Below are 27,491 nucleotides of genomic sequence, written 5' to 3'. Positions count from 1 at the left end.
GGGGTGACGGCGCGGCTCCGGGAACGAGCAGCTAGGCGTACCAAGTGATCAGACCCTCTGGAGCTAATGGTGTCCAGTAGCCTAAGAAGCAGAGCATTTGAACTCACAGAAGTAGGTCTGCTTCTCTCCCCTCAGTCCCACGATGCAGGGAGACTGTTGCCAGCAGTGCTCCCTGAAAATAATAAACCTAACAAAGTCTTTTCCGAGAAACTCAGTAGAGCTCCTCAGTGTGTGAGCAGTCTCTCTGGGCACAAAATCTAACTGGAGTCCGGAGGAGGGGCATAGAGGGAGGAGCCAGTTCACACCCCTTTTAAAGTCTTAAAGTGCCCATGTCTCCTGCGGATCCGGTCTATACCCCATGGTTCTTGAAGCATCCCCAGCATCCTCTAGGACGTATGAAAAAAATTATTTATTTGAGAGAATATGCAAATATTGGTCTTGTGGTAGTCAATACAAAAGTCTCACTGGCCTATCTTCCAGCTGCATCCAAGGGAATAGGACGCTTAGAAGTAAGATGTACAAATAGATTAATAAAATGATTGCCTGCCTCTAGATCTTCAAGTACTGTCTGAAAGACTGATGACCATACCATATATTTAATCATATATTCCAGCAGTAGTCTAGCCAGTAACGAATGTTTTCTACAGTGGAATACAAGCCTTCATTCTCAACACATTCAATATTCTTTATACAGATGTGTCCTCACTTACTGGGCATCCATATGGCACGACAGATGCACCGAGAGTAGCAGTGTACCCCATTTTGCATCGCAGACACAGCAAAAAAAGCTGCTCTGTGTTCTAGGAATGCTAAGAAGCAAACTTCAACTGCACAACAGAACCTGGTGAGAGGAAAACCCACAGGTGCTCCTATTAGAGTCTTAATCTGCACAGAAAGGGCTCTATCTATATTACATACCCCATTTATTAGCGTATGTGTTTAAATTATGCAAATAAGACACATTTGAGTGGTAGGCGCTATTTGGCATGACCAACGAGTCAGTAAGAAAGGACAACATTTGTACAAGTGCTCATGTACTGAAACAGAACATAGTATAGAGTAATAAACCAAGCCTTACTTTCTTCTCATAGGGCAGTCTTTCATAAAATGTCCAATTTTGCCACAAATTCGACAGCATCTGTCATTTGGAGCAACTTCACCTTCAGTCAAAACATCTGGATCAAAGAAATATTCCTAAAACCAAAAAGGAATTTTAAAGAGTTCAGAAAACACCTTTATTTATGGTGGTCCATTAGATTTTATAGTGATTTGTCTAACAAAGTAAACTAACCATCAACCTACAAAAATGTTTATTCACTTTGGTACCCACTCTCTTGACCCAAGTAAGAGGGGATACGGTCGTTAGGTCGACCCGACTTAGGTCGACACTCATTAGGTCGACCACTGAAGGTCAACATTGCCATTAGGTCGACATGTACTAGGTTGACAGATCAAAAAGGTCAACAGGAGTTTTTCAATGTTTTAAAACATTTTTTGGATTATTTCATACTGAACGATCCATGTGGACTACGATTGGAACGGTAACCTGTGCCGAGCAAAGCGGTAGCGAAGCGAGGCACCTTGCCCGAAGCATGGCGAGCGAAGTGAGCCATGCGAGGGGACACTGTGCACTAATTTGGGTTCCCCATCACTTTATGGAGAAAACGACACCAAAGAGAGTCAAAAACCTTATGTCGACCTTTTGACCTGTCGACCTAGTACATGTCGGCCTAACGCCCACGTCGACCTAATGCATGTCGACATTCAGTGGTCGACCTAATGAGTGTCGGCCTAAGTTGGGTCGACCAAACTACCCATACTCAGTAAGAGGCAGAACAGTTCACTGGCTTAGTGAACACTGCACATACTTTAAAGAGTTATTGCTATACAGGTTGAGTATCCCTTATCCAAAATGCTTGGGACCAGACGTATTTTGGATATCGGATTTTTCCGTATTTTGGAATAATTGCATACTATAATGAGATATCATAGTGATGGGACCTAAATCTAAGCACAGAATGCATTTATGTTTCATATACACCTTATACACACAGCCTGATGGTCATTTTAGATAATATTTTTTATAACTTTGTGCATTAAACAAAGTGTGTGTACATTCACACAATTCATTTATGTTTCATATACACCTTATACACACAGCCTGAAGGTCATTTAATACAATATTATTAATAACTTTGTGTATTAAACAAAGTTTGTGTAGATTGAGCCATCAAAAAACAAAGGTTTCACTATCTCAGTCTCATTCAAAAAAGTCCGTATTTCGGAATATTCCGTATTTCGGAATATTTGGATATGGGATACTCAACCTGTATTACAATATGGAAGCAGTTATTTTGTTGAAGTGATTACCGCTGTAAAATAAGTCAGCAGAATATATTTTGCATCTATGCAAAGTGTGTGAGGATTGGTATCCGTTCACATGGTCGACCATGTTATGGTCGACAGTCATTAGGTCGACATTGACATGGTCGACACGGACACATGGTCGACGCATGAAAAGGTCGACATGATTTTGGTTTTTTCTTTTTCTTTTGGGGAACGTTTCCATACTTTACGATCCACGTGGACTACGATTGGAACGGTAATCTGTGCCGAGCGGAGCGAAGGCACCACGCCCGAAGCATGGCGAGCGAAGCGAGCCATGCGCGGGGACGCGGTGCACTAATTGTGGTTCCCAGTCACTTTACTCAAAAAAACGACAAAAAAAGTAAAAAAACTCATGTCGACCTTTTCATGTGTCGACCATGTCAATGTCGACCAATAGTGGTCGACCTAATGACTGTCGACCATAACATGGTCGACCATTCATACCGGAACCGTGAGGATTACAGGTCTAAAAAGCATTATTTAGAAACCATGCATAGTAAGAGGTTCACAAACCTGGTTCTCAAAGCACTCAAACAGTCCTGGTTTTAGGTAAATTCCAGCTTGTGCACAGATGGTATAATCAAACTGACTGAAGTACTAATTAAGTCACCTGTGCCTAAGCATGGATATCATTAAAACCTGGACAGATGGGGTGCCTTGGGAACCACTGGTTTAACCTAAACTTGATAAGTTTAGATGTTCGTCTGCAGATCCACTGTCAGTCCCTCGATTGGTTACCTGTACTCTACCGTATTCAATATAAAATACTTTTACTCACACACAAGGCCATTAACCAAACTACACCATCGTACATCACTTTTCTTATCTCAAAATATCTCCCAATCCGACCTCTTCTCTCTTCACAAGATCTGTGTTTCTCATCCACACTCATTACTTGCTCCCACTCGCGATTGCAGGACTTTCTTTGGGCTGCACCCACACTGTGGAATGCCCTACCACGCACAATAAGACTCTCCTCTAGTCTCCAAACCTACAAGCATTCCCTGAAAACTCACCTCTTGAGACAAGTGTATGAAATTCCAGAACCACCCTCATAACTTTCATAAACTTTACTATAAAATTGCATCCACTCTGTACAGTCCACACATCCTCATGTCTTCTCATTTTTCACTTTCCCTTCCTCCCGACCCCAGTTTATCAGCTGTGACACCATATCATACAGCCCACCAAGAACCTTTGCAATCTGGTGGACAACTATGCAATAGATAGCACCTATCTTTGTGTATCCATGCCTATTTCCCAAAAGATTGTAAACTTGCGAGCAGGGCCTTCCTACCTCTATGACGGTTTGTTATTAGCCAATTTTGTTATAGCATTGTTATTTCCAATTATAAAGTGCAACGGAATTTGCTGCGCTATATAAGAAACTGTTCATAGATAAAATAAAAGTTTAACCTGAACACTTATGCTTAACATAAAAACCTTCCAGAAATCAATTGGGCAATAGGTTCTAGATCGAAAACTGCAAGACACTTATAGAAGCTAAGAATTTCTCCTGAAACAAATTCTATCCCAATATAGGGTACATTGTTAACCAGTTTCAAGCCATAATAACAAAAATAAAACCTATATGGATGGAAGACCAATTAGAAACAACCCAGTGAGTTGGAATAACAAAAGGCGTACTTCTGTCTTGTCACGTCTGACCTGTTGCAAGATGCTAAATGGGGGAAAAAAAAAAAACAGAACTCCGATATTAATATCCTGGCGAAAATTCTGGCTCATCTGCTTAATAAAGTCATACTTGGAATTATTCAATGATCAAATGGGCTTTATGCTGGGGTGATTCACTGCCATTAATCTTAGAAGACTATTTACATATTAACAATTGACTGGCAACGAGATTGGTGAGGACGGAGTGGTCGTATCGCTGGATGCTGCCCGGGCTTTTGATTCAGTGGAGTGGCCCTTGTCCTGGGAGGTACTTGTTAGATTTGGTGTGGGGCCCAAGTGTTTGGCATGGGTTATAATTTTATATTCTTGCCCGGCTGTTAGAATTAGGGTGAATGGTTTCATTACTGAAACCTTCTTAATAGAAAAAGGGGAAAAGATGTCTGTTATCCTCCTTGTTGTTTGCCCTTGCTATAGAGCCCTTGGCTTGTGCAATCAGGGCCTCTCTGGCGAGCTCTGGCTTTACCAATGTGGGTAATGAGGAAAAACTGCTTATATACTGATGATATGATCTTGTTCCTGACCCGTATGAGTATTTCATTGCCTGTCCTTCTTACTTTGGTAGAGGAGTATGGATTATACTCGTGTTAATTGGTTTTCCCTCTCCTATCCACCACCCCCACAACGTTCTCCCTTTGACTTTCCCCTTAGGTGGTGTACACAATTCAAATATTTGGGCATTCAGATATCCCATTCCATAGCTGAGTTTATACCCTTAAATCTAGTCCCACAAACCGGAAATTTTAAGAATTAATCTCAGGTGTAACGGAAGCTCCCTCTCTGTCACTAGGTGTGTCAATCTTATCAAGAGGATGTTAAATTCTTTATTACTAGGTGTATTGATCTTTGTTTGGGGGAATAAGAGGGCTCGTATTGTCCATTAAGGCTCTTTGTAGGTTTTGAGGGGAGGGAGGTTTAGCTCTGCCTGACTTGCTCCCTAAATATCTTGCTGCTCAACTAACCCAGTTGGATCAGGGAGATCTTACTGTAGCTCTCCTTGAAATGGCGGGTTCGCATTTTGGTCCCTTACAGTTTTTATTGGCTCACTCATCTCTTGCATGCTGTCTTCCTTTATTACAACAGGCTCAGAGTATAGTTGGCTGTGAGTAAAATTTTGGGTAAACGGATTTACCCAAGATCCTGCTCCAGAATCTGGCATAACTTAGCTTTCTCTGAGATATGTGGCCTTGAAGGTAGTTCTGTGTCATTGTGTTTGGTGTGGCCTCTATTGGCAAACTGTATCAAGATGATGTACTCCATACATTAGCTTTTCTGTCTTCTACCTATGGTCTTCCAGCACATCTGTTTTATAGACACGTGCTCTGTGCAAAGTGGAACAGTAGAGGGGTACTACTCCTGTTCTTTCAGAGTCTCCAGTTTGTTGCTTAGTGCGTACACTACATGGGCACTACTCCGTTTCGTTGGCCTACTCCTCTTCTTCTGGAAAAGGGAATCTGTGCGGCCTTAGGTTGGGTTGTAGATCTGGGCGCTCTCCCTGACGAAGAGTGGGATTTTATACTGAGTTAATCTGGGTGTCACTGCGTATGCCAGGTTTCAGCTATATATTTTGCATACGGTCTATTGGACCCCATCTTAACAATTTGGTGGGTGTTATTTTGACTTTTGTCCTAAATGTTCTGCTTCCTCTGCTGACTTCTGGAATCTTCTGTGGACACGTCCTAGGGTTGCCTCTTTTTGGGCTAGGGTGGTTGCTTATGTACTACGTGTATGATCTTGCCTTTACTAGCTCTACGTATTTGTATTTTTGGTCCCGACCTGGGGGACACACTCTGTTCCTTTACATCTGTATGTTACTGACGTTGTAATGTTGGATGGAGTTTAGAATGCCCGTACTTGGATGACATCTAATTATTCCCCCTCCCCCCCATCCTTCCTAGATAGCACTCATTAATGTTACCACCTCTCATGAGCGATATATTGGAAGTGAAAATGCGCCTCTAAGTTTGATCAAGTCTGGTCGTTGTGGCAAGACTACTGTTATGGTCCACTCCACTTACTTTCAACCCGAGCCCTAGGTTTCTGATTTGCCTAGGTTTATCCATCAACTCATGCCTTATTATATATATTTTAAGTGATATTTCTCCTTGTCCGTGTCTGGTATATATAGTTTCATGTATGTACAGCTACTCTGCCATTTTATGATGCAGATGCATGCATATGCTCTTATACTCTATTTGCTATAGTTTTTTGTTGGTGTAACAATTTGGGGTTTGTCTTTTTTTTTTTTAAGTTGTTTGAAACTTTGCCAAAATCAATAATAAAAAAAAAATAGAATGAGAAAGGGAACAGATCTGAAGCCATAGATAGAACCTGGCACTGCGTCAATAACTCAGTATGTGTTGCGAGGGCCATTATGTTGATGGAGATTCCACCTGTGCAAGCCTGAAGTTAGACTATCTGCCTTAGTCAATCAAAAAACAGTGACTGGAGCTTCTGCCTAGAAGTATCACAGTTATAAAAGCAAAAAAGGCAGAGGACCTGTTATCAAGCATTTGGGGCAAGTACATCTTTAGCCCCCATTCCAGGACACTGCTTACTAACACTTTTCGGAAGGCATTTGTACAGGGTAATGGTGCCCAAACCGCTCAAACAGCACTAGTTCCCAATATTCTCAAAGTAAAAGGAGATTTTTCTTTTTTCTTTTTAAAAGACACTTAAATTTGTAGCAAAAAAAAATATCACAGTAAACCGTAATAAAAACCCATCCGTTTCGCCAAATCACACCCTGTTACATTTGGCCAATATCCATTCAAATGACTGTAGTGTACAAAGCATTAAAAGTACAAGCAAGACTAGTACGAGTTCAGGTTTCAGTACAGTAAGGTGCTCAGGCCTCAATCATAGGCACTTTAAAAACAGATGCCCACTCACTGATGCACCTGAATATAAGGAACAGGAGGATGGGAGAAAATAAGATTTTACTCACCGGTAAATCTATTTCTCGTAGTCCATAGTGGATGCTGGGAACTCCGTAAGGACCATGGGGAATAGCGGCTCCGCAGGAGACTGGGCACAACCAAAGAAAGCTTTAGGACTACCTGGTGTGCACTGGCTCCTCCCCCTATGACCCTCCTCCAGACCTCAGTTAGGATACTGTGCCCGGAAGAGCTGACACAATAAGGAAGGATTTTGAATCCCGGGTAAGACTCATACCAGCCACACCAATCACACCGTATAACTCGTGATACTACACCCAGTTAACAGTATGAAATATAACTGAGCATCACAACAGATGGCTCAACAATAACCCTTTAGTTAAACAATAACTATATACAAGTATTGCAGACAATCCGCACTTGGGACGGGCGCCCAGCATCCACTACGGACTACGAGAAATAGATTTACCAGTGAGTAAAATCTTATTTTCTCTGACGTCCTAGTGGATGCTGGGAACTCCGTAAGGACCATGGGGATTATACCAAAGCTCCCAAACGGGCGGGAGAGTGCGGATGACTCTGCAGCACCGAATGAGCGAACTCTAGGTCCTCCTTAGCCAGGGTATCAAACTTGTAGAATTTAGCAAACGTGTTTGACCCCGACCAAGTAGCTGCTCGGCAAAGTTGTAAAGCCGAGACCCCTCGGGCAGCCGCCCAAGAAGAGCCCACCTTCCTCGTGGAATGGGCCTTTATAGATTTAGGATGCGGCAGTCCAGCCGCAGAATGTGCAAGTTGAATCGTGCTACAGATCCAGCGAGCAATAGTCTGCTTTGAAGCAGGCGCACCCAACTTGTTGGGCGCATGCAGGATAAATAGCGAGTCAGTCTTTCTGACTCCAGCTGTCCTGGAAACATAGATTTTCAGGGCCCGGACTACGTCCAGCAACTTGGAGTCCTCCAAGTCACGAGTAGCGGCAGGCACCACAATAGGCTGCTTCCAATGAAACGCTGAAACCACCTTTGGGAGAAATTGTGGACGAGTCCTCAATTCCGCCCTATCCATATGGAAAATCAGATAAGGGCTTTTACAAGACAAAGCCGCCAATTCTGACACACGCCTGGGCGAAGCCAAGGCCAACAGCATGACCACTTTCCACGTGAGATATTTTAGTTCCACGGTTTTAAGTGGTTCAAACCAATGCGACTTTAGGAAATCCAACACCACGTTGAGATCCCAAGGTGCCACTGGGGGCACAAAAGGGGGCTGAATATGCAGCACTCCCTTAACAAATGTCTGAACTTCAGGTAGTGAAGCCAGTTCTTTTTGTAAGAAAATCGATAGAGCCGAAATCTGGACCTTAATGGAACCCAATTTTAGGCCCATAGTCACCCCTGACTGTAGGAAGTGCAGAAATCGACCTAGCTGAAATTCCTCCGTTGGGGCCTTCCTGGCCTCACACCACGCAACATATTTCCGCCATATGCGGTGATAATGGTTTGCGGTCACTTCTTTCCTAGCTTTAATTAGCGTAGGGATAACTTCCTCCGGAATGCCCTTTTCCTTCAGGATCCGGCGTTCAACCGCCATGCCGTCAAACGCAGCCGCGGTAAGTCTTGGAACAGACAGGGCCCCTGCTGCAGCAGGTCCTGTCTGAGCGGCAGAGGCCATGGGTCCTCTGAGATAATTTCTTGAAGTTCCGGGTACCAAGCCCTTCTTGGCCAATCCAGAACAATGAGTATAGTTCTTACTCCTCTCCTTATTATTCTCAGTACCTTGGGTATGAGAGGCAGAGGAGGGAACACATACACCGACTGGTACACCCACGGTGTTACCAGAGCGTCCACAGCTATCGCCTGAGGGTCCCTTGACCTGGCGCAATATCTTTTTAGCTTTTTGTTGAGGCGGGACACGATCATGTCCACCTGTGGTCTTTCCCAATGTTGTACAATCATTTGGAAGACTTCTGGATGAAGTCCCCACTCTCCCGGGTGGAGGTTGTGTCTGCTGAGAAAGTCTGCTTCCCAGTTGTCCACTCCGGGAATGAACACTGCGGACAGTACTAACACATGATTTTCCGCCCATCGGAGAATCCTTGTGGCTTCTGCCATCGCTATCCTGCTTCTTGTGCCGCCCTGTCGGTTTACATGGGCGACCGCCGTGATGTTGTCTGACTGGATCAGCACCGGCTGGTGTTGAAGCAGGGGTCTCGCCTGACTTAGGGCATTGTAAATGTCCCTTAGTTCCAGAATATTTATGTGTAGGGAAGTCTCCTGACTTGACCATTGTCCTTGGAAATTTCTTCCCTGTGTGACTGCCCCCCAACCCCGAAGGCTGGCATCCGTGGTCACCAGGACCCAGTCCTGTATGCCGAATCTGCGGCCCTCTTGAAGATGAGCACTTTGCAGCCACCCCAGCAGCGACACCCTGGCCCTCGGAGACAGGGTTATCAGCCGATGCATCTGAAGATGCGATCCGGACCACTTGTCCAACAGATCCCACTGAAAGATCCTTGCATGGAACCTTCCGAATGGAATTGCTTCGTAAGAAGCCACCATCTTTCCCAGGACTCGCGTGCAATGGTGCACCGACACCTGTTTTGGTTTTAGGAGGTCTCTGACTAGAGATGACAACTCCTTGGCCTTCTCCTCCGGGAGAAACACTTTTTTCTGTTCTGTGTCGAGAACCATCCCCAGGAACAGTAGACGCGTTGTAGGAACCAGCTGCGACTTCGGAAAGTTCAGGATCCAGCCGTGCTGTTGTAGCACTGCCCGAGCTAGTGCTACTCCGATCAGCAACTGTTCCCTGGACCTCGCCTTTATAAGGAGATCGTCCAAGTACGGGATAATTATAACTCCCTTTTTTCGAAGGAGTATCATCATCTCTGCCATTACCTTGGTAAATACCCTCGGTGCCGTGGACAGACCAAACGGCAACGTCTGGAATTGGTAATGACAGTCCTGTACCACAAATCTGAGGTACTCCTGGTGAGGGGGGTAAATGGGGACATGCAGGTAAGCATCCTTGATGTCCAGTGATACCATGAAATCCCCTTCGTCCAGTCTTGCAATAACCGCCCTGAGCGATTCCATTTTGAACTTGAACCTTCGTATATAAGTGTTCAAGGATTTCAAATTTAAGATAGGTCTCACCGAATCGTCCGGTTTCGGTACCACAAACATTGTGGAATAGTAACCCCGTCCCTGTTGAAGGAGGGGTACCTTGACTATCACCTGCTGCGAATACAGCTTGTGAATTGCTTCCAGCACTGCCTCCCTGTCCGAGGGAGCCGTCGGCAAGGCAGATTTGAGGAAACGGCGAGGAGGAGACGTCTTGAATTCCAGCTTGTACCCCTGAGATACTACCTGTAGAATCCAGGGATCCACCCGTGAGCGAACCCACTGGTCGCTGAAGTTCTTGAGACGGGCCCCCACCGTACCTGGCTCCGCCTGTGGAGCCCCAGCGTCATGCGGTGGACTTAGAGGAAGCGGGGGAGGACTTTTGTTCCTGGGAACTGGCTGTATGCTGCAGCTTTTTCCCCCTACCTCTGCCTCTGGGCAGAAAGGACGCGCCTCTAACCCGCTTACCTTTCTGGGGCCGAAAGGACTGTACCTGATAATACGGTGCTTTCTTTGGCTGTGAGGGAACATGGGGTAAAAATGCTGATTTCCCAGCTGTAGCCGTGGAAACGAGGTCCGAGAGACCATCCCCAAACAACTCCTCACCCTTGTAAGGCAAAACTTCCATGTGCCTTTTAGAATCAGCATCACCTGTCCACTGCCGAGTCCACAATCCTCTCCTGGCAGAAATGGACATTGCATTTATTTTAGATGACAGCCGGCAAATATCCCTCTGTGCATCTCTCATGTATAAGACTGCGTCTTTAATGTGCTCAACGGTTAGCAATATAGTGTCCCTGTCTAAGGTATCAATGTTTTCTGACAGGGAATCTGACAACACAGCTGCAGCACTGCACATCCATGCTGAAGCAATAGCTGGTCTCAGTATAATGCCTGAGTGTGTATATACAGACTTCAGGATAGCCTCCTGCTTTCTATCTGCAGGTTCTTTTAAGGCGGCCGTGTCCGGAGACGGAAGTGCCACCTTCTTTGACAGACGTGTGAGCGCTTTATCCACCCCAGGGGATGTCTCCCAACGTGACCTGTCCTCTGGCGGGAAAGGGTACGCCATTAGTAACTTCTTAGAATTTACCAGTTTCTTATCGGGGGAAGCCCACGCTTCTTCACACACTTCATTTAATTCATCAGAAGGGGGAAAAACCACTGGTAGTTTTTTCTCCCAAACATAATACCCTTTTTTGTGGTACCTGGGGTAATGTCAGAAATATGCAACACATTTTTCATTGCCGTAATCATGTAACGGGTGGCTCTATTGGAATGTACACTAGTCTCATCATCGTCGACACTGGAGTCAGTATCCGTGTCGACATCTGTGTCTGCCATCTGAGGTAGCGGGCGTTTTAGAGCCCCTGATGGCTTTTGAGACGTCTGGGCAGGCACAGGCTGAGAAGCCGGCTGTCCCACATCTGCTATGTTGTCAAACCTTTTATGTAAGGAGTTGACACTGTCGCGTAATTCCTTCCACATAACCATCCACTCAGGTGTCGACCCCACAGGGGGTGACATCACATTTATCGGTACCTGCTCTGCCTCCACATAAGCCTCCTCATCAAACATGTCGACACAGCCGTACCGACACACCGCACACACACAGGGAATGCTCTGACTGAGGACAGGACCCCACAAAGTCCTTTAGGGAGACAGAGAGAGAGTATGCCAGCACACACCAGAGCGCTATATATAATGCAGGGATTCACACTATACATACAGTGATTTTTCCCTTATAGCTGCTATTAATATACAGATACTGCGCCTAAATTTAGTGCCCCCCCTCTCTTTTTTACCCTATGAAGTCTGGAAACTGCAGGGGAGAGCCTGGGGAGCGTCCTTCCAGCGGAGCTGTGAGAGGAAATGGCGCCAGTGTGCTGAGGGAGATAGCCCCGCCCCTTTTTCGGCGGACTTCTCCCGCTTTTTTATGGAATATATGGCAGGGGATTTTACACATATATAGTCTTAATGACTATATTATGTGTTATTTTGCCAGTAAGGTACTCTTATTGCAGCCCCAGGGCCCCCCCCCCCAGCGCCCTGCACCCATCAGTGACCGGAGTGTGTGGTGTGCATGGGGAGCAATGGCGCACAGCTGCAGTGCTGTGCGCTACCTTAATGAAGACCGAAGTCTTCTGCCGCCGATTTTCAGGAACATCTTCTTGCTTTGCAAGGGGGACGGCGGCGCGGTTCCGGGACCGGACGACCGAGGCTGGGCCTGTGTTCGATCCCTCTGGAGCTAATGGTGTCCAGTAGCCTAAGAAGCCCAAGCTAGCTCCAAGCAGGTAGGTCCGCTTCTCTCCCCTAAGTCCCTCGTAGCAGTGAGTCTGTTGCCAGCAGATCTCACTGAAAATAAATAAGAATTTATTTACCGATAATTCTATTTCTCGGAGTCCGTAGTGGATGCTGGGGTTCCTGAAAGGACCATGGGGAATAGCGGCTCCGCAGGAGACAGGGCACAAAAAGTAAAGCTTTAGGATCAGGTGGTGTGCACTGGCTCCTCCCCCTATGACCCTCCTCCAAGCCTCAGTTAGGATACTGTGCCCGGACGAGCGTACACAATAAGGAAGGATTTTGAATCCCGGGTAAGACTCATACCAGCCACACCAATCACACTGTACAACCTGTGATCTGAACCCAGTTAACAGTATGATAACAGCGGAGCCTCTGAAAAGATGGCTCACAACAATAATAACCCGATTTTTGTAACTATGTACAAGTATTGCAGATAATCCGCACTTGGGATGGGCGCCCAGCATCCACTACGGACTCCGAGAAATAGAATTATCGGTAAGTAAATTCTTATTTTCTCTATCGTCCTAGTGGATGCTGGGGTTCCTGAAAGGACCATGGGGATTATACCAAAGCTCCCAAACGGGCGGGAGAGTGCGGATGACTCTGCAGCACCGAATGAGAGAACTCCAGGTCCTCCTCAGCCAGGGTATCAAATTTGTAGAATTTAGCAAACGTGTTTGCCCCTGACCAAGTAGCTGCTCGGCAAAGTTGTAAAGCCGAGACCCCTCGGGCAGCCGCCCAAGATGAGCCCACTTTCCTTGTGGAATGGGCTTTTACTGATTTTGGCTGTGGCAATCCTGCCACAGAATGTGCAAGCTGAATTGTACTACAAATCCAACGAGCAATCGTCTGCTTAGAAGCAGGAGCACCCAGCTTGTTGGGTGCATACAGGATAAACAGCGAGTCAGATTTTCTGACTCCAGCCGTCCTGGAAACCTATATTTTCAAGGCCCTGACAACGTCAAGCAACTTAGAGTCCTCTAAGTCCCTGGTAGCCGCAGGTACCACAATAGGTTGGTTCATGTGAAATGCAGAAACCACCTTAGGTAGAAATTGAGGACGAGTCCTCAATTCCGCCCTGTCAGAATGAAAAATTAAGTAAGGGCTTTTATATGATAAAGCCGCCAATTCTGACACACGCCTGGCTGAAGCCAAGGCTAACAGCATCGACACCTTCCATGTGAGATATTTTAAGTCCACAGTGGAAAGTGGTTCAAACCAATGTGACTTTAGAAAACTCAACACCACATTGAGATCCCAAGGTGCCACTGGAGGCACAAAAGGAGGCTGTATGTGCAGGACCCCTTTTACAAATGTCTGAACTTCAGGTACTGAAGCCAGTTCTTTCTGGAAGAAAATCGACAGGGCCGAAATTTGAACCTTAATGGACCCTAATTTTAGGCCCATAGACAGTCCTGTTTGCAGGAAATGAAGGAAACGACCCAGTTGAAATTCCTCTGTAGGGGCCTTCTTGGCCTCACACCACGCAACATATTTACGCCAAATGCGGTGATAATGTTTTGCGGTTACGTCCTTCCTGGCTTTGACCAGAGTAGGGATGACTTCTTCTGGAATGCCTTTTTCCCTCAGGATCCGGCGTTCAACCGCCATGCCGTCAAACGCAGCCGCGGTAAGTCTTGGAACAGACAAGGCTCCTGCAGTAGCAGGTCCTTTCTTAGAGGTAGAGGCCACGGTTCGTCCGTGAGCATCTCTTGAAGTTCCGGGTACCAAGTCCGTCTTGGCCAATCCGGAACCACGAGTATAGTTCTAACTCCTCTCCTTCTTATGATTCTCAGTACTTTTGGTATGAGAGGCAGAGGAGGGAACACATACACTGACTGGTACACCCACGGCGTTACCAGAGCGTCCACTGCTATTGCCTGAGGGTCCCTTGACCTGGCGCAATATCTGTCCAGTTTTTTGTTGAGGCGGGATGCCATCATGTCCACCTTTGGTTTTTCCCAACGGTTTACAATCAGGTGGAAGACTTCTGGGTGAAGTCCCCACTCTCCCGGGTGAAGGTCGTGTCTGCTGAGGAAGTCTGCTTCCCAGTTGTCCACTCCCGGAATGAATACTGCTGACAGTGTTATCACATGATTTTCCGCCCAGCGAAGAATCCTTGCAGCTTCTGCCATTGCCCTCCTGCTTCTCGTGCCGCCCTGTCTGTTTACGTGGGCGACTGACGTGATGATGTCCGATTGGATCAACACCGCCTGACCCTGAAGCAGAGGTTTTGCTTGACTTAGGGCATTGTAAATGGCCCTTAGTTCCAGAATGTTTATATGAAGAGACGTTTCCAGGCTTGACCACAGGCCCTGGAAATTCCTTCCCTGTGTGACTGCTCCCCAGCCTCTCAGGCTGGCATCCGTGGTTACCAGGATCCAATCCAGAATGCCAAATCTGCGGCCCTCTAGTAGATGAGCACTCTGCAGCCACCACAGGAGAGACACCCTTGTCCTTGGCGACAGGGTTATCCGCTGATGCATCTGCAGATGCGATCCGGACCATTTGTCCAGTAGATCCCACTGAAATGTTCTTGCATGGAATCTTCCGAATGGAATCGCTTCGTAAGAAGCCACCATTTTCCCCAGGACCCTCGTGCACTGATGCACTGAGACCTGTCCTGGTTTTAGGAGGTTCCTGACTAGCTCGGATAACTCCCTGGCCTTCTCCTCCGGGAGAAACACCTTCTTCTGGACTGTGTCCAGAATCATTCCTAGGAACAGTAGACGTGTCGTTGGAATCAGCTGCGATTTTGGAATATTTAGAATCCACCCGTGCTGACGTAACACTACCTGAGATAGTGCTACTCCGACTTCTAACTGTTCCCTGGATCTTGCCCTTATCAGGAGATCGTCCAAGTAAGGGATAATTAAAATGCCTTTTCTTCGTAGAAGAATCATCATTTCGGCCATTACCTTGGTAAAGACCCGAGGTGCCGTGGACAATCCAAACGGCAGCGTCTGAAACTGATAATGACAGTTTTGTACTACAAACCTGAGGTACCCTTGGTGAGAAGGGTATATCGGGACGTGGAGATAAGCATCCTTGATGTCCAGAGACACCATATAGTCCCCTTCTTCCAGGTTTGCTATCACTGCTCTGAGTGACTCCATCTTGAATTTGAACCTTTTTATGTAAGTGTTCAAGGATTTCAGATTTAAAATTGGTCTCACCGAGCCGTCAGGCTTCGGTACCACAAACAGCGTGGAATAATACCCCTTTCCTTGTTGCAGGAGGGGTACCTTGATTATCACCTGCTGGGAATACAGCTTGTGAATGGCTGCCAAAACTGCCTCCCTGTCGGAGGGAGACTTTGGTAAAGCAGACTTCAGGAAACGACGAGGGGGAAACGCCTCGAATTCCAGTTTGTACCCCTGCGATACTACCTGTAGAATCCAGGGATCCACTTGCGAGTGAGCCCACTGCGCGTTGAAATTCTTGAGACGGGCCCCCACCATATCTGAGTCTGCTTGTAAAGCCCCAGCGTCATGCTGAAGACTTGGCAGAAGCAGGGGAGGGCTTCTGCTCCTGTGAAGCGGCTGCATGGTGCAGTCTTTTTCCTCTTCCTCTGCCCCGGGGCAGAAAAGAGTGGCCTTTTGCTCGCTTGTACTTATGGGAACGAAAGGACTGAGTTTGAAAAGACGGTGTCTTTTTCTGCTGATGTGGAGTGACCTGGGGTAAAAAGGTGGATTTTCCAGCCGTTGCCGTGGCCACCAGGTCCGATAGACCAGCCCCAAATAACTCCTCCCCTTTATACGGCAATACTTCCATGTGCCGTTTGGAATCCGCATCCCCTGACCACTGTCGCGTCCATAACGCTCTTCTGGCAGAGATGGACATAGCACTTATTCTTGATGCCAGGGTGCAAATATCCCTCTGTGCATCACGCATATATAGTAGTGCATCCTTTAAATGTTCTATAGTTAACAAAATATTGTCTCTATCCAGGGTATCAATATTCTCGGTCAGGGAATCCGACCATGCGACTCCAGCACTGCACATCCAGGCTGAGGCGATTGCTGGTCGCAGTATAACACCAGTATGTGTGTATATACTTTTTAGGATATTTTCCAGCCTTCTATCAGCTGGTTCTTTGAGGGTAGCCGTATCAGGAGACGGTAACGCTACTTGTTTTGATAAACGTGTGAGCGCCTTATCTACCCTAGGGGGTGTTTCCCAACGCGCCCTAACCTCTGGCGGGAAAGGATATAATGCTAATAATTTTTTAGAAATTAGCTGTTTTTTATCGGGGGAAACCCACGCTTTTTCACACACCTCATTTATTTCCTCTGACTCAGGAAAAAATATTGGTAGTTTTTTCTCTCCCCACATAATACCCTTCTTTGTGGTACTTGTAGTGTCAGAAAGGTTCAATGCCTCTTTCATTGCCGTGATCATGTAACGTGTGGCCCTACTGGACATTACGTTTGTCTCGTCACCGTCGACACTAGACTCAGTATCTGTGTCAGGGTCTGTGTCGACCCACTGAGGTAACGGGCGTTTTAGCGCCCCTGACGGTGTCTGAGACGCCTGGACAGGCACTAATTGATTTGCCGGCTGTCTCATGTCGTCAACAGTTTTCTGCAAATTGCTGACATTATCACTTAATTGTTTAAATACAATCATCCAGTCAGGTGTCGACTCCCTAGGGGGTGACATCACCAACAGGCAACTGCTCCGCCTCCACATAATTTTCCTCCTCATACATGTCGACACACGCGTACCGACACACAGCACACACACCGGGAATGCTCTGATAGAGGACAGGACCCCACTTAGCCCTTTGGAGAGACAGAGGGAGAGTCTGCCAGCACACACCCAGCGCTATATATATATATATATATACAGGGATAACCTTATATAAGTGTTATTCCCTTATAGCTGCTGTTATTATCGTTATTTGCTGCCAAAAATGCCCCCCCTTCTCTTTTTTACCCTGATTCTGAAGCAGGACTGCAGGGGAGAGTCAGGGAGCCGTCCTTCCAGCGGAGCTGTGAGGGAAAATGGCGCTTGTGTGCTGAGGAGATAGGCTCCGCCCCTTCACGACGTCCTTATCTCCCGCTTTTCTGTGTAAAATGGCAGGGGATTAAAATACATCCATATAGCCCAGGAGCTATATGTGATGTATTCTGTTTTGCCACCTAAGGTATTCCGTTATATTGCGTCTCAGGGCGCTCCCCCCCCCAGCGCCCTGCACCCTCAGTGACCGGAGTGTGAAGTGTGCTGAGAGCAATGGCGCACAGCTGCGGTGCTGTGCGCTACCTTAGTCTGAAGACAGGATGTCTTCTGCCGCCGATTTCACCGGACCTCTTCGTCTCTTCTGGCTCTGTAAGGGGGACGGCGGCGCGGCTCCGGTGACCCATCCAGGCTGAACCTGTGATCGTCCCTCTGGAGCTAGTGTCCAGTAGCCTAAGAAACCCGATCCACTCTGCACTCAGGTGAGTCCGTTTCTTCTCCCCTTAGTCCCACGATGCAGTGAGCCTGTTGCCAGCAGGACTCACTGAAAATAAAAAAACCTAACTAAACTTTTATTCTAAGCAGCTCAGGAGAGCCACCTAGATTGCACCCTTCTCGGCCGGGCACAAAAATCTAACTGAGGCTTGGAGGAGGGTCATAGGGGGAGGAGCCAGTGCACACCACCTGATCCTAAAGCTTTACTTTTTGTGCCCTGTCTCCTGCGGAGCCGCTATTCCCCATGGTCCTTTCAGGAACCCCAGCATCCACTAGGACGATAGAGAAAAAAACCTAAATATAACTTTCTTTTCTAAGAGCTCAGGAGAGCCCCTAGTGTGCATCCAGTTCGGCCGGGCACAAAATTCTAACTGAGGTCTGGAGGAGGGTCATAGAGGGAGGAGCCAGTGCACACCAGGTAGTCCTAAAGCTTTCTTTGGTTGTGCCCAGTCTCCTGCGGAGCCGCTATTCCCCATGGTCCTTACGGAGTTCCCAGCATCCACTAGGACGTCAGAGAAATGAGTGCAACCCAGCTGGGAAAATATATTAATCTTTGAAGACATTTAATCTCCATTGTGACACTAATGCTGGGTACACACTGGCTGACATTGAACGGCCGATATATTGCGGGTCTGTCGGCCAGTGTGTACCAAAGATATGTCTGTGAATGCCGTCGTTTACAGACATATCACGTCGACCCTGCAGCACAGTCGCTGACTAATATCTACCAATATATTGGTGCATCACTGTGTGTGTGTGTACACGTACATGCCGCACAAACCGGCGGTGACTGACAGCTGAACTTGGCGGGCGCATGTAAATGTCTGCCCAGTTCGTGACATCAGTCCCAATGGATCGGGCAGTGTGTATGCTCAACACACTGCTCTGTCCGTCCATAGATATATCTGCAGATAAATTGATCTGCAGATATATACTAGAGCAGAGGTTCTCAAACTCGGTCCTCAGGACCCCACACAGTGCGTGTTTTGCAGGTAACCCAGCAGGTGCACAGGTGTATTAATTACTCACTGACACATTTTAAAAGGTCCACAGGTGGAGCTAATTATTTCACTTGCGATTCTGTGAGAAGACCTGCAAAACATGCACTGTGTGGGCCCCCGAGGACAGAGTTTGAGAACCTCTGTACTAGTGTGTACCCAGCATTACACACCCAAATCACATTCTAACAAACAAAAGAACCAAACCACAACTGCAATGTGTAGTTAAAACACGTATATACATTAATGTAAACACACACATTACAAATGATGCTTTAAATCCAGAATTGATTACCATTTTTGATGGATATTCTTTAGGGATTCCTTTAATTGAGGTGCCAAAAACACGTCTTCCATTAATAAAAGCTTTCATTATAAAATTTGTCACTATAAATGAAAAATATAGGACATGTTATTTTTAAAACATATACATACATATACACACACCTAGTACACATTTTGTACACTTACTCTTCCTGGATAACCCAGCACCAAGGTTGTGGTTCAAGTCAAAAGGATCTACATTCAGAAATAAAATAGTGCAATAAGTAAGGATCCTGAATAAGTGTACTTTTTATCATCATTTTAGTACTGGAAATGGTTACAAGTTATATTAAACTTGAAAGGATTGAACCTGCGCTCCCTTAATTAATCTGACTACTAGCTGCATGAACATACAGAGAATGAAATACAATCGTAATGTTGACCCTGCGCTCAGCTGGTTTTGTTTTGTAGGGACTGTAAAGAAGTGTCAGTAATAAGTTAGTCAGATGTTCATTTACAATAATCGAGACACATGTAATATTTTCCAAATAGTAAAAAATGTACCACAAACCCAAACCGTATTTAACAAGTTATGAGAGAATCACTTTGTAATACAATTGTAGTACTATATCACTGTTCTACATGTGCATAACTGTAAATCAATAATATGGTACGGTATGTAAAGGTCCATTTAAACAATGCAACTACAACTCTGTAAAAGAAACATGTCATCACTGTTCAAACTTTACCAAAAAATAAATAAAAAATAGCATTTTAATTACCTACCGGTAAATCCTTTCTTGTAGTCCATAAGGGATATTGGGGAGACTTGGTACGATGGGGTATAGACTGGTCCATAGGAGCCGATGCACTTTAAATTTCTTCACTGGGTGTGCTGGCTCCTCCCCTCTATGCCCCCTCCCACAGGCAGTTATAGGTAAAACAGTGCCCGAAGGAGAAAGGACATATATGAGAGAAGGAACATTACAAGGAGTGGTGAGATTTATACACCAGCACACCACTAACATACAACAACCAGCAACGGCTGGTAACAATAACAGCAACAGCTAAACAGGCAACCACATAAAAGAGAACCTGCAGAAAAGTCAACGCACTGAGGCGGGCGCCCAATATCCCTTATGGACTATGAGAAAAGGATTTACCAGTAGGTAATTAAAATCCTATTTTCTCTAGTATTCATGAGGGATATTGGGGAGACTTAGTACGATGGGGACGTCCCAAAGCTTCCAGAACGGACGGGAATGTGTGGAGACTGCTGCAGCACTGCCTGCCCAAACTGGGGATAGTAAGCCTCAGCCAACGAGCAAAGGACTGCTTCGAAGCAGGACAACCCTTTTTCTGCGCATCATAGAGCACGAACAAGGAATCCGTCTTTCTGATCAGAGCCGTTCACCTGACAGACCTTCAAGGCTCGCACAGCATCCAATATCTCCGGAGGAGCAGAAGTGCCAGAACTTGACGGAACCACAACAGGTTGATTCAAGTGGACCGCAGAGACTACCTTTGGCAGGAACTGCTGCCTAGTCCGGAGCTCCGCTCTGTCCTCGTAAAAAAACAAGTATGGAGTTTTACATGATAAGGCTCCCAATTCTGAGACAGGCCTAGCAGTAGCCAGAGCCAGTAACATCACCATCTTCTACGTGAGGTACTTGTCTTCTGCCATCGTCAGAGGTTCAAACCAGGAGGACTGTAGAAAATCCAACACCACACTCAAATCCCAGGGTGCCGTAGGCGGCACAAAAGGAGGTTGTACGTGGAGTACCCCTTGCAAGAAGGTCTGAACTTCTGGCAACACTGAATTTCTTCTGAAAGAAAATTGAGAGAGCTGAAATCTGGACCTTAATGGAACCCAGAAGTAAGCCCTTATCCACACAGGCCTGCAGGAAACGTAAGAGACGTCCCAAGTGGAACTCTGCAGGCGGATACGTGCATTCCTCGCACCAAGAAACAGGTCTTCTCCAGATATGATGATAGTGTTTTGACGTCACAAGTTTCCTGGCAAACCATGGTAGCAATAACCTTTTTGTAAAGGCCCTTGTCAGCTAGGATGTTCCGCTCAACCTCCATGCCGTCAAACGAAGTTGCCGTAAGTCCGGGTAGATGAACGGTCCCTGTTGAAGATCGCTTCTTAGTGGTAGAGGCCAAGGGTCTTCGACGGACATGTCCAGAAGATCCACGTACCACTCCCTCCAAGGCCAATCCGGGGCAATCAGAATTGCCTGGACTCCTTGATTTCTTATTAGCTTGAGCACCCTTGGGAGCAACGGAATCAGGGGAAATAGGTAAACCAGTCGGTAAAGCCAAGGTGACATACGTGCATCCACTGCCCTCGCCCTCGTTTGAGGGTCCCTGGTTCGTGAGCAATACCAGTGAAGCTTCTTGTTGAGTCGAGAAGCCATCATGTCTATTTGTGGACAGCCCCACCGCAGGATGATCTACTGGAACACATGATGGGGGAGTCCACACTCCCCCGGGTGGAGATCGTGATGACTCCGGAAGTACGCTTCCCATTTGTCCACTCCCAGAATGAAGATTGCCAACATTGCTCTTGCATTTCTTTCCCCCCAGAGGAGTATCTTTGACACCTCTAGCATGCAGGCTCTGCTTTTTATCCCTCCTTGCTGATTGATGTACACTACCGCCATGGCGTTGTCCGACTGACCTTGGATCGCATGATGCGTGAGCAGAGGAGAGAGGCCTGAAGCAGAGCATTGTAGATCGCCCAAAGTTGCTGAATGTTGATCAGAAGGAGTGTTTCTTGGGCTGACCATCTGCCCTGGAACTGCACCCCTTGGGTGATAGCTCCCCATCCTTGCAGACTCGCATCAGTCGTGAGGAGGGTCCAATCTTGAATCCCGAAACTCCGGCCTTCCAGGAGATTGGAGGACTGCAGCCACCACAGGAGGGAAAACCTGGCCTGAGGTGACAGCCGAATCATCCAGTGCATCTGTAGATGTCATCCGGACCACTTGCTCAGGAGATCCAATTGAAATGCTCTGGCATGGAACCTCCCATATTGGATCGCCTCATATGAGGCGACCATCTTCCCCAACAATCTGATGCAAAGATGGATGGACACTCGAGCAGGTCGGAGTACCATGCGGACCATCTCCTGAAGTGTACTTGCTTTATCCTCCGGGAGGAACACCTTCTGGGCCACCGTATCTAGTAATATCCCCAGGAACAGGAGACACTGAGTTGGGTCCAGGTGGGACTTCTGTAGATTGAGAATCCACCCATGGCGTGACAGAAGTTGGATAGTGTGGTCGATATGGAGTAATAAAAGCTCCCTGGATCTTGTTTTTATCAGATGATCGTCCAGGTAAAGGACAACATTGACCCCCTGGACCCGGAGTTGGATCATTATCTCTGCCATCACCTTTGTGAATACCCTCGGAGCCATGGACAGGCCAAAGAGTAGTGTCTGGAATCGTCCTGGGGGGCAAACCCAGGAGTGATCGTCCAGAAGGGCAAATCTCAGATAAGCCTGATGGAGGTGGCCAAATTGGAATATGAAGGTAGGCGTCCTTGAAATCCAAGGAAACCAGGAATTCCTGTTCTTCCAGGCCTGCAATCTCTGCCATCAGGGATTCCATTTTGAACTTGAAAACCTTTAGGTAAGGGTTCAAGGACTTTAGATTCAAAATGGGCTTTACCGAGCCGTCCGGCTTGGTTACCACAAACAGGTTGTAGTAATAACCCCTGCCTCGTTGTGGTATTGGTACTGGAACAAAGACGTGGGACTGGACCAACTTTCGGATGGCCTGTTGAAACGTAACTTGCGTATCCTCCAAAGCTCGCAAGCTTGGTTTGAAAAATCGTTGCTGGAGTTCGACGGTGCTCCTCCCCTTGTAGCCCTGAGAAATGAGGTCCCTTACCCAGGTATCCTGGCAGGAGCTTTCCCAGATGCAGCTGAAGTGACACAGTCGAGCTCCCACCTCGAGATCTCCTCGGGGTGGGTGGGCACAGTCATGCTGAGGACTTACTGGAAGCAGAACTGATGCTCTGTTCCCGAGAACCAGAGATGACAGGTCTTTTTGACTTGCCTCTGGTGTCTCTATTCGCATTGAAAGCACCTCTGGCCCTAGATCGAAATCTGTTAGACTAAAAGGACTGAACAGATGGCCCCGGGTAGGAACGCCTAGCCGGCGGGGACCCAGAGGGGAGAAACGTGGATTTCACAGAGGTGACTTTGGAAATCCACGTACTCAACCCCAAAGAGCCATTCCAAAGAAAAGGGGAGGAATTCCACACTGCACTTGGATTCTGTGTCCACTATCCACCGACGCAACAACAAAGCCCTGCGTGCCGACACTGCCATGGCAGAAGTCCTAGCATTAATATTGCCCACCTCCTTGAGTGAGTCACACAGGACGGGTGCAGTGTCCTGAATGTGCTTCAGGGGAGTCACCGTAGTGACCAGAGGCATATCCCCGGAGAGGCCCTCCTGAACTTGAGAAGCACACGTGTGAATGGCATGGGTCATCCAGCAACCCGCTATGACAGGCCTCTGCGATACACCTGCTGCCGTGTAGCTGGACTTTAGTGTAGTCTCTATTTTTCTGTCCCAAGGGTCCTTTATGGTAAAGGAGCCTGGGGCAGGCAGCACTGCCTTTTTAGACAGTCGAGACACTGATACGTCAACCCCCGGGGATTCTTCCCAGAATTTCCTACCTTCAGGAGCAAATGGGAAAGTGTGCAAAAATCTTTTAAACTTGGTATTTTTAATATGGATTTTTCCAGGCCAATGAAAATAGGTCATCCAACTCTGCAGAATCAGGAAAGGGACATTAGGCTTGTTTTGTGTAAAAAAAAAAAAAAAGACTGCTGTGACACAGCGCCCTCTAGAGGCAGCTTTAACACGTCCAGTATAGCCAGAATGAGGGGTTCCATACCCTGAGCAGAAGTGGAATCCCCACTAACGGGATTCAATTCATCCCCATCCGGTATTTCCTCATCTGAATCAGAGAGAAGAGCAGGTAAACCACGCCTTGTGGTCCTGAACTAGAGGTGTGGGGGTGGCGGGGTGGGGGGAGGGGGCGAGAGAGAGCTGTGTAACATCTGCCCTAGCAGCTAAATCTGCAACGGCCTGTTGTAGTAGCTGAGTTTTCTGAACATTAGCAGTGCGTTGTGATGACATATCACACATCATAGTCTTAAGAGCACCTAACCAGGAAGGCTCTGGACCCTCTCCCCCAGCCCCCCTCACTGAGTTGAAGATAGGCTGCATTGTTCACATGAAACAGAATCAGATGATAAGGGAGAGAATCTGGTGTGGCAGACACTGCATAGCTTTACTGATCAAGCCTGCCCTTACTGTATGTGAGAGGAGACACACAGAGAGACACCAGCACACCCCTGCTGTATAGCCCCAGTGAGGCTGTCAGCTAACTATAACACAGTGAAACACTGTTTTCTTTCTGGTATAGGACACAGATTGTGTACAATAGTGGCTCTCCCCTGTCAAAGTCAGAAAAATATCATGCTACACGTTGCCATATATTCACCTCATGCGCGTGCCTGCTGCACGTGCACATTCTCTCCCGTGCGTGCGGATACTCGCAGCCGCGTGATGGCGCCTCGGCCATGCGCTCGAGCGCGTGGTATGTGCATTTACGGTAGAGTTTGTGTGCGTCTAGCGGGCGACTCAATCGTTAAATAATAAATCCATATAGCAGGTTTTATAGGTAATGTTCCCCTTAGTGATAACTGTAAGTTTGTTTAATGTGACTTGTTCACGGACTTGGGAATCCCTCTTTACGTGGTACAAAGGGTCTGATTAAGGTAGAACAGTTGTGTCTGGTACCTAACCGAAGAGTATTTTAATAGCAACAATCCGGTGTTGGTTAGGTAAAGATTAATCGCTCCTGCATATAGTTATGGCCATTAGTAGATTCTGGACATTTCTTATATTTGCAGTTCATTATCCATGCGGCGGGAATCCGGCGATTCCCTCCCACCTGAGCTGTTTGTAATAGTCACAGCCCACCTGTTCAAACTAACCTATGACCTTTTGCTATAATGCGAGGAGACATTCCTGTGTCCAATGAACAATGAGATTATAGGTCCCTTTGTAGTATACTGTACTCAGTGTATATAAGATCAGCCAGCCTGGGCAGCTCTCTCACTCTCCACAAACGGTTTTCATCTTGACTAACTCGGAGCTGGTACCAGAAAGCTGCGCAGCGATCATTCCCAGTGTGTGTAAGTAATTCTCTGCAAACCAACTTATTCTCTGTTTGTATTGGCCATTCCCTCTCTCTCTGTTATAGTATAAGTTTGTGACGCCATTGTATATTTTCTGTCTAGATATCCTGTTAGAATTATATGTTAGCTTGTAGTGTATGACTTGTAACTGTTTCCCCTTTTCAATATAACTAAAAGCTTGTTAGTAAAGGTGTTGGAACCTTAGCACGGTATCGTGTGTTCATTACATTTGCAGAGGGTAATAGGAGCGTCTCGATCGCTCAAACAGCTTTAGTATTAACAAGGTTAAGCAGCGTTATATCGCTACAGTGTTTCAGTACAAGGTTTACAGCATAAGAGTATCCTTTCTGTGTGTTACATTCAAGGTTTACTGATCATCTTGTGAGCGTCTGCGCCGCTCGTGATCTCCTCGTGGTCTCGAGCGTCCGCTACGCTGGTAGCGTAGCATTACGGTAGTCACCCGCCTATAGCGTGCTCGACACCACGCATTAAGCTGTGAGCGAGCGTGCCGCATGTGCGTCTCGATCACGGCCGAGCGTATGCTACGCTAAGTGCGTACCCTTACGGTACCCCATACGCCAATTGCGTACTGAGTCTCTTACCCATATAGTGAAGGTTATAAGGTAATCAAATCAGCATTATCACCCCCTTTGTTACACCCTATACCAGTTTTCCAGCGTGTCTTGTGAGTCAGGAAGAGTTGTGTGTGCTTGCTGCTGCATTAAGCAGAGGAAGGCGCCAAAATGCCTCGGGTCCCCGGTTTGTACTCACCACAGACGTCACTTTCAGGCATATGTTAGCGGTGTGCTGCGATTGCGACAGCTAAGGCACAGTGCCCCGCTGAACAAACAACCTCTCAGGACGGTAGTCCTGCAGTGGGGATGCGGCTCTGATTCCTCGCAAGGCCGGTGACCGCTGCCCCCCCCCATCCCCCATCCCAACCTCCCACGGTGCAGATATGCTGTTGCCCAAACAGCATACCGTAAATAATAAAAGTTTTAAAAAAATTGAAGAAAACTCTCTGGAGCTGCACTTTTTTCTAAACTGCCTGTGGGAGGGGGCATAGAGGGGAGGAGCCAGCACACCCAGTGAAGAAATTGAAAGTGCACTGGCTCCTTTGGACCCCGTCTATACCCCATCGTACTAAGTCTCCCCAATATCCCTTATGGATGCTAGGGAAATATACGTTATGGTAAGAACTTACCGTTGATAACGGAATTTCTCCTATGTCCATAGGTATCCACAGGATAACATTGGGATATGCTGGAGCGACAGCGGAAATGGCACCAAATAGTCACAAGCTTTCTGGCTTCCTAGGATGCATCGGGCTCGTCTATATAATCCCGCCCACCGACTCAGTCAAATCAGTTGTTTTCACAGCATTTAGGCAGGTGCATCATGTAGAACCCTATTCAGGCGATAAGAGCACACATGCACACCCTTCCATGGAAGAGGTTTAGTGATTGTAAAGATCCTCAAATCAGGTGCGTCAGGGTGGGATCCCTGTGGACATAGGAGAAATTCAGTTATCAACGGTAAGTTCTTACCATAACGTATATTTCTCCGGCTGGGTCCACAGGTTATCCACAGGATAACATTGGGATTCCCAAAGCCAGTTTTAGTGGTGGGGACACTCCTCATTAAACAGGAGAACCTTTCGCCTGAATTCCGCGTCATGAGAGGCAAAAGTATCCAAGGCATAATGTCTAATTAATGTGTTAATGGAAGACCATGTGGCTGCCTTACAAATCTGTTCTGCTGAAGCCCCATGTTGTGCTGCCCATGAAGGACCTACCTTACGTGTAGAGTGCGCAGAGACATTAGCCGGAGCAGGGAGATCAGCACGAGAATATGCTTCTGAAATTATCATTTGAAGCCATCTTGCTAGCGTCTGTTTAGTAGCAGGCCATCCTCTTTAGTGAAATCCGTAGAGAATGAAGAGAGAATCTGTCTTTCTGATGGCACTAGTACGATCTACGTAAATTTTTAACGCATGGACTACGTCCAGCGACGCTTCTCCCGCAAAAGTCCCGATACCTGAAAAGCCGGGACTACAATTTCTTCGTTCAGGTGAAACGGAGACCACCTTCGGAAGATAAAGCAGTTCTCAGAACTAGATCTGGTTATCTGGATAAAAGATCAGAAAAGGA

The 27,491-nt window shown here is 46.9% G+C and overlaps 1 protein-coding gene across 2 annotated transcripts in view; it reads right to left on the bottom strand.

The window, feature by feature from the left end:
- Positions 1-27,491, bottom strand: part of TUT7 (terminal uridylyl transferase 7) — a 267,054-nt gene that overhangs the window by 15,869 nt on the left and 223,694 nt on the right. For both annotated transcript variants that reach the window (XM_063913764.1, XM_063913765.1), the window contains exons 23-25: positions 19,321-19,368; positions 19,145-19,236; positions 1,079-1,194 (exon numbers count right to left, since the gene is read on the bottom strand). In XM_063913764.1, the coding sequence (XP_063769834.1) occupies positions 1,079-1,194; positions 19,145-19,236; positions 19,321-19,368 (256 nt within the window). The remainder of the gene's footprint in view (positions 1-1,078; positions 1,195-19,144; positions 19,237-19,320; positions 19,369-27,491) is intronic.

This window comes from Pseudophryne corroboree, chromosome 1 (genome assembly GCF_028390025.1).
Source record: "Pseudophryne corroboree isolate aPseCor3 chromosome 1, aPseCor3.hap2, whole genome shotgun sequence".
Taxonomy (NCBI): domain Eukaryota; kingdom Metazoa; phylum Chordata; class Amphibia; order Anura; family Myobatrachidae; genus Pseudophryne; species Pseudophryne corroboree.
This window is presented reverse-complemented; position numbering and strand designations above follow the sequence as displayed.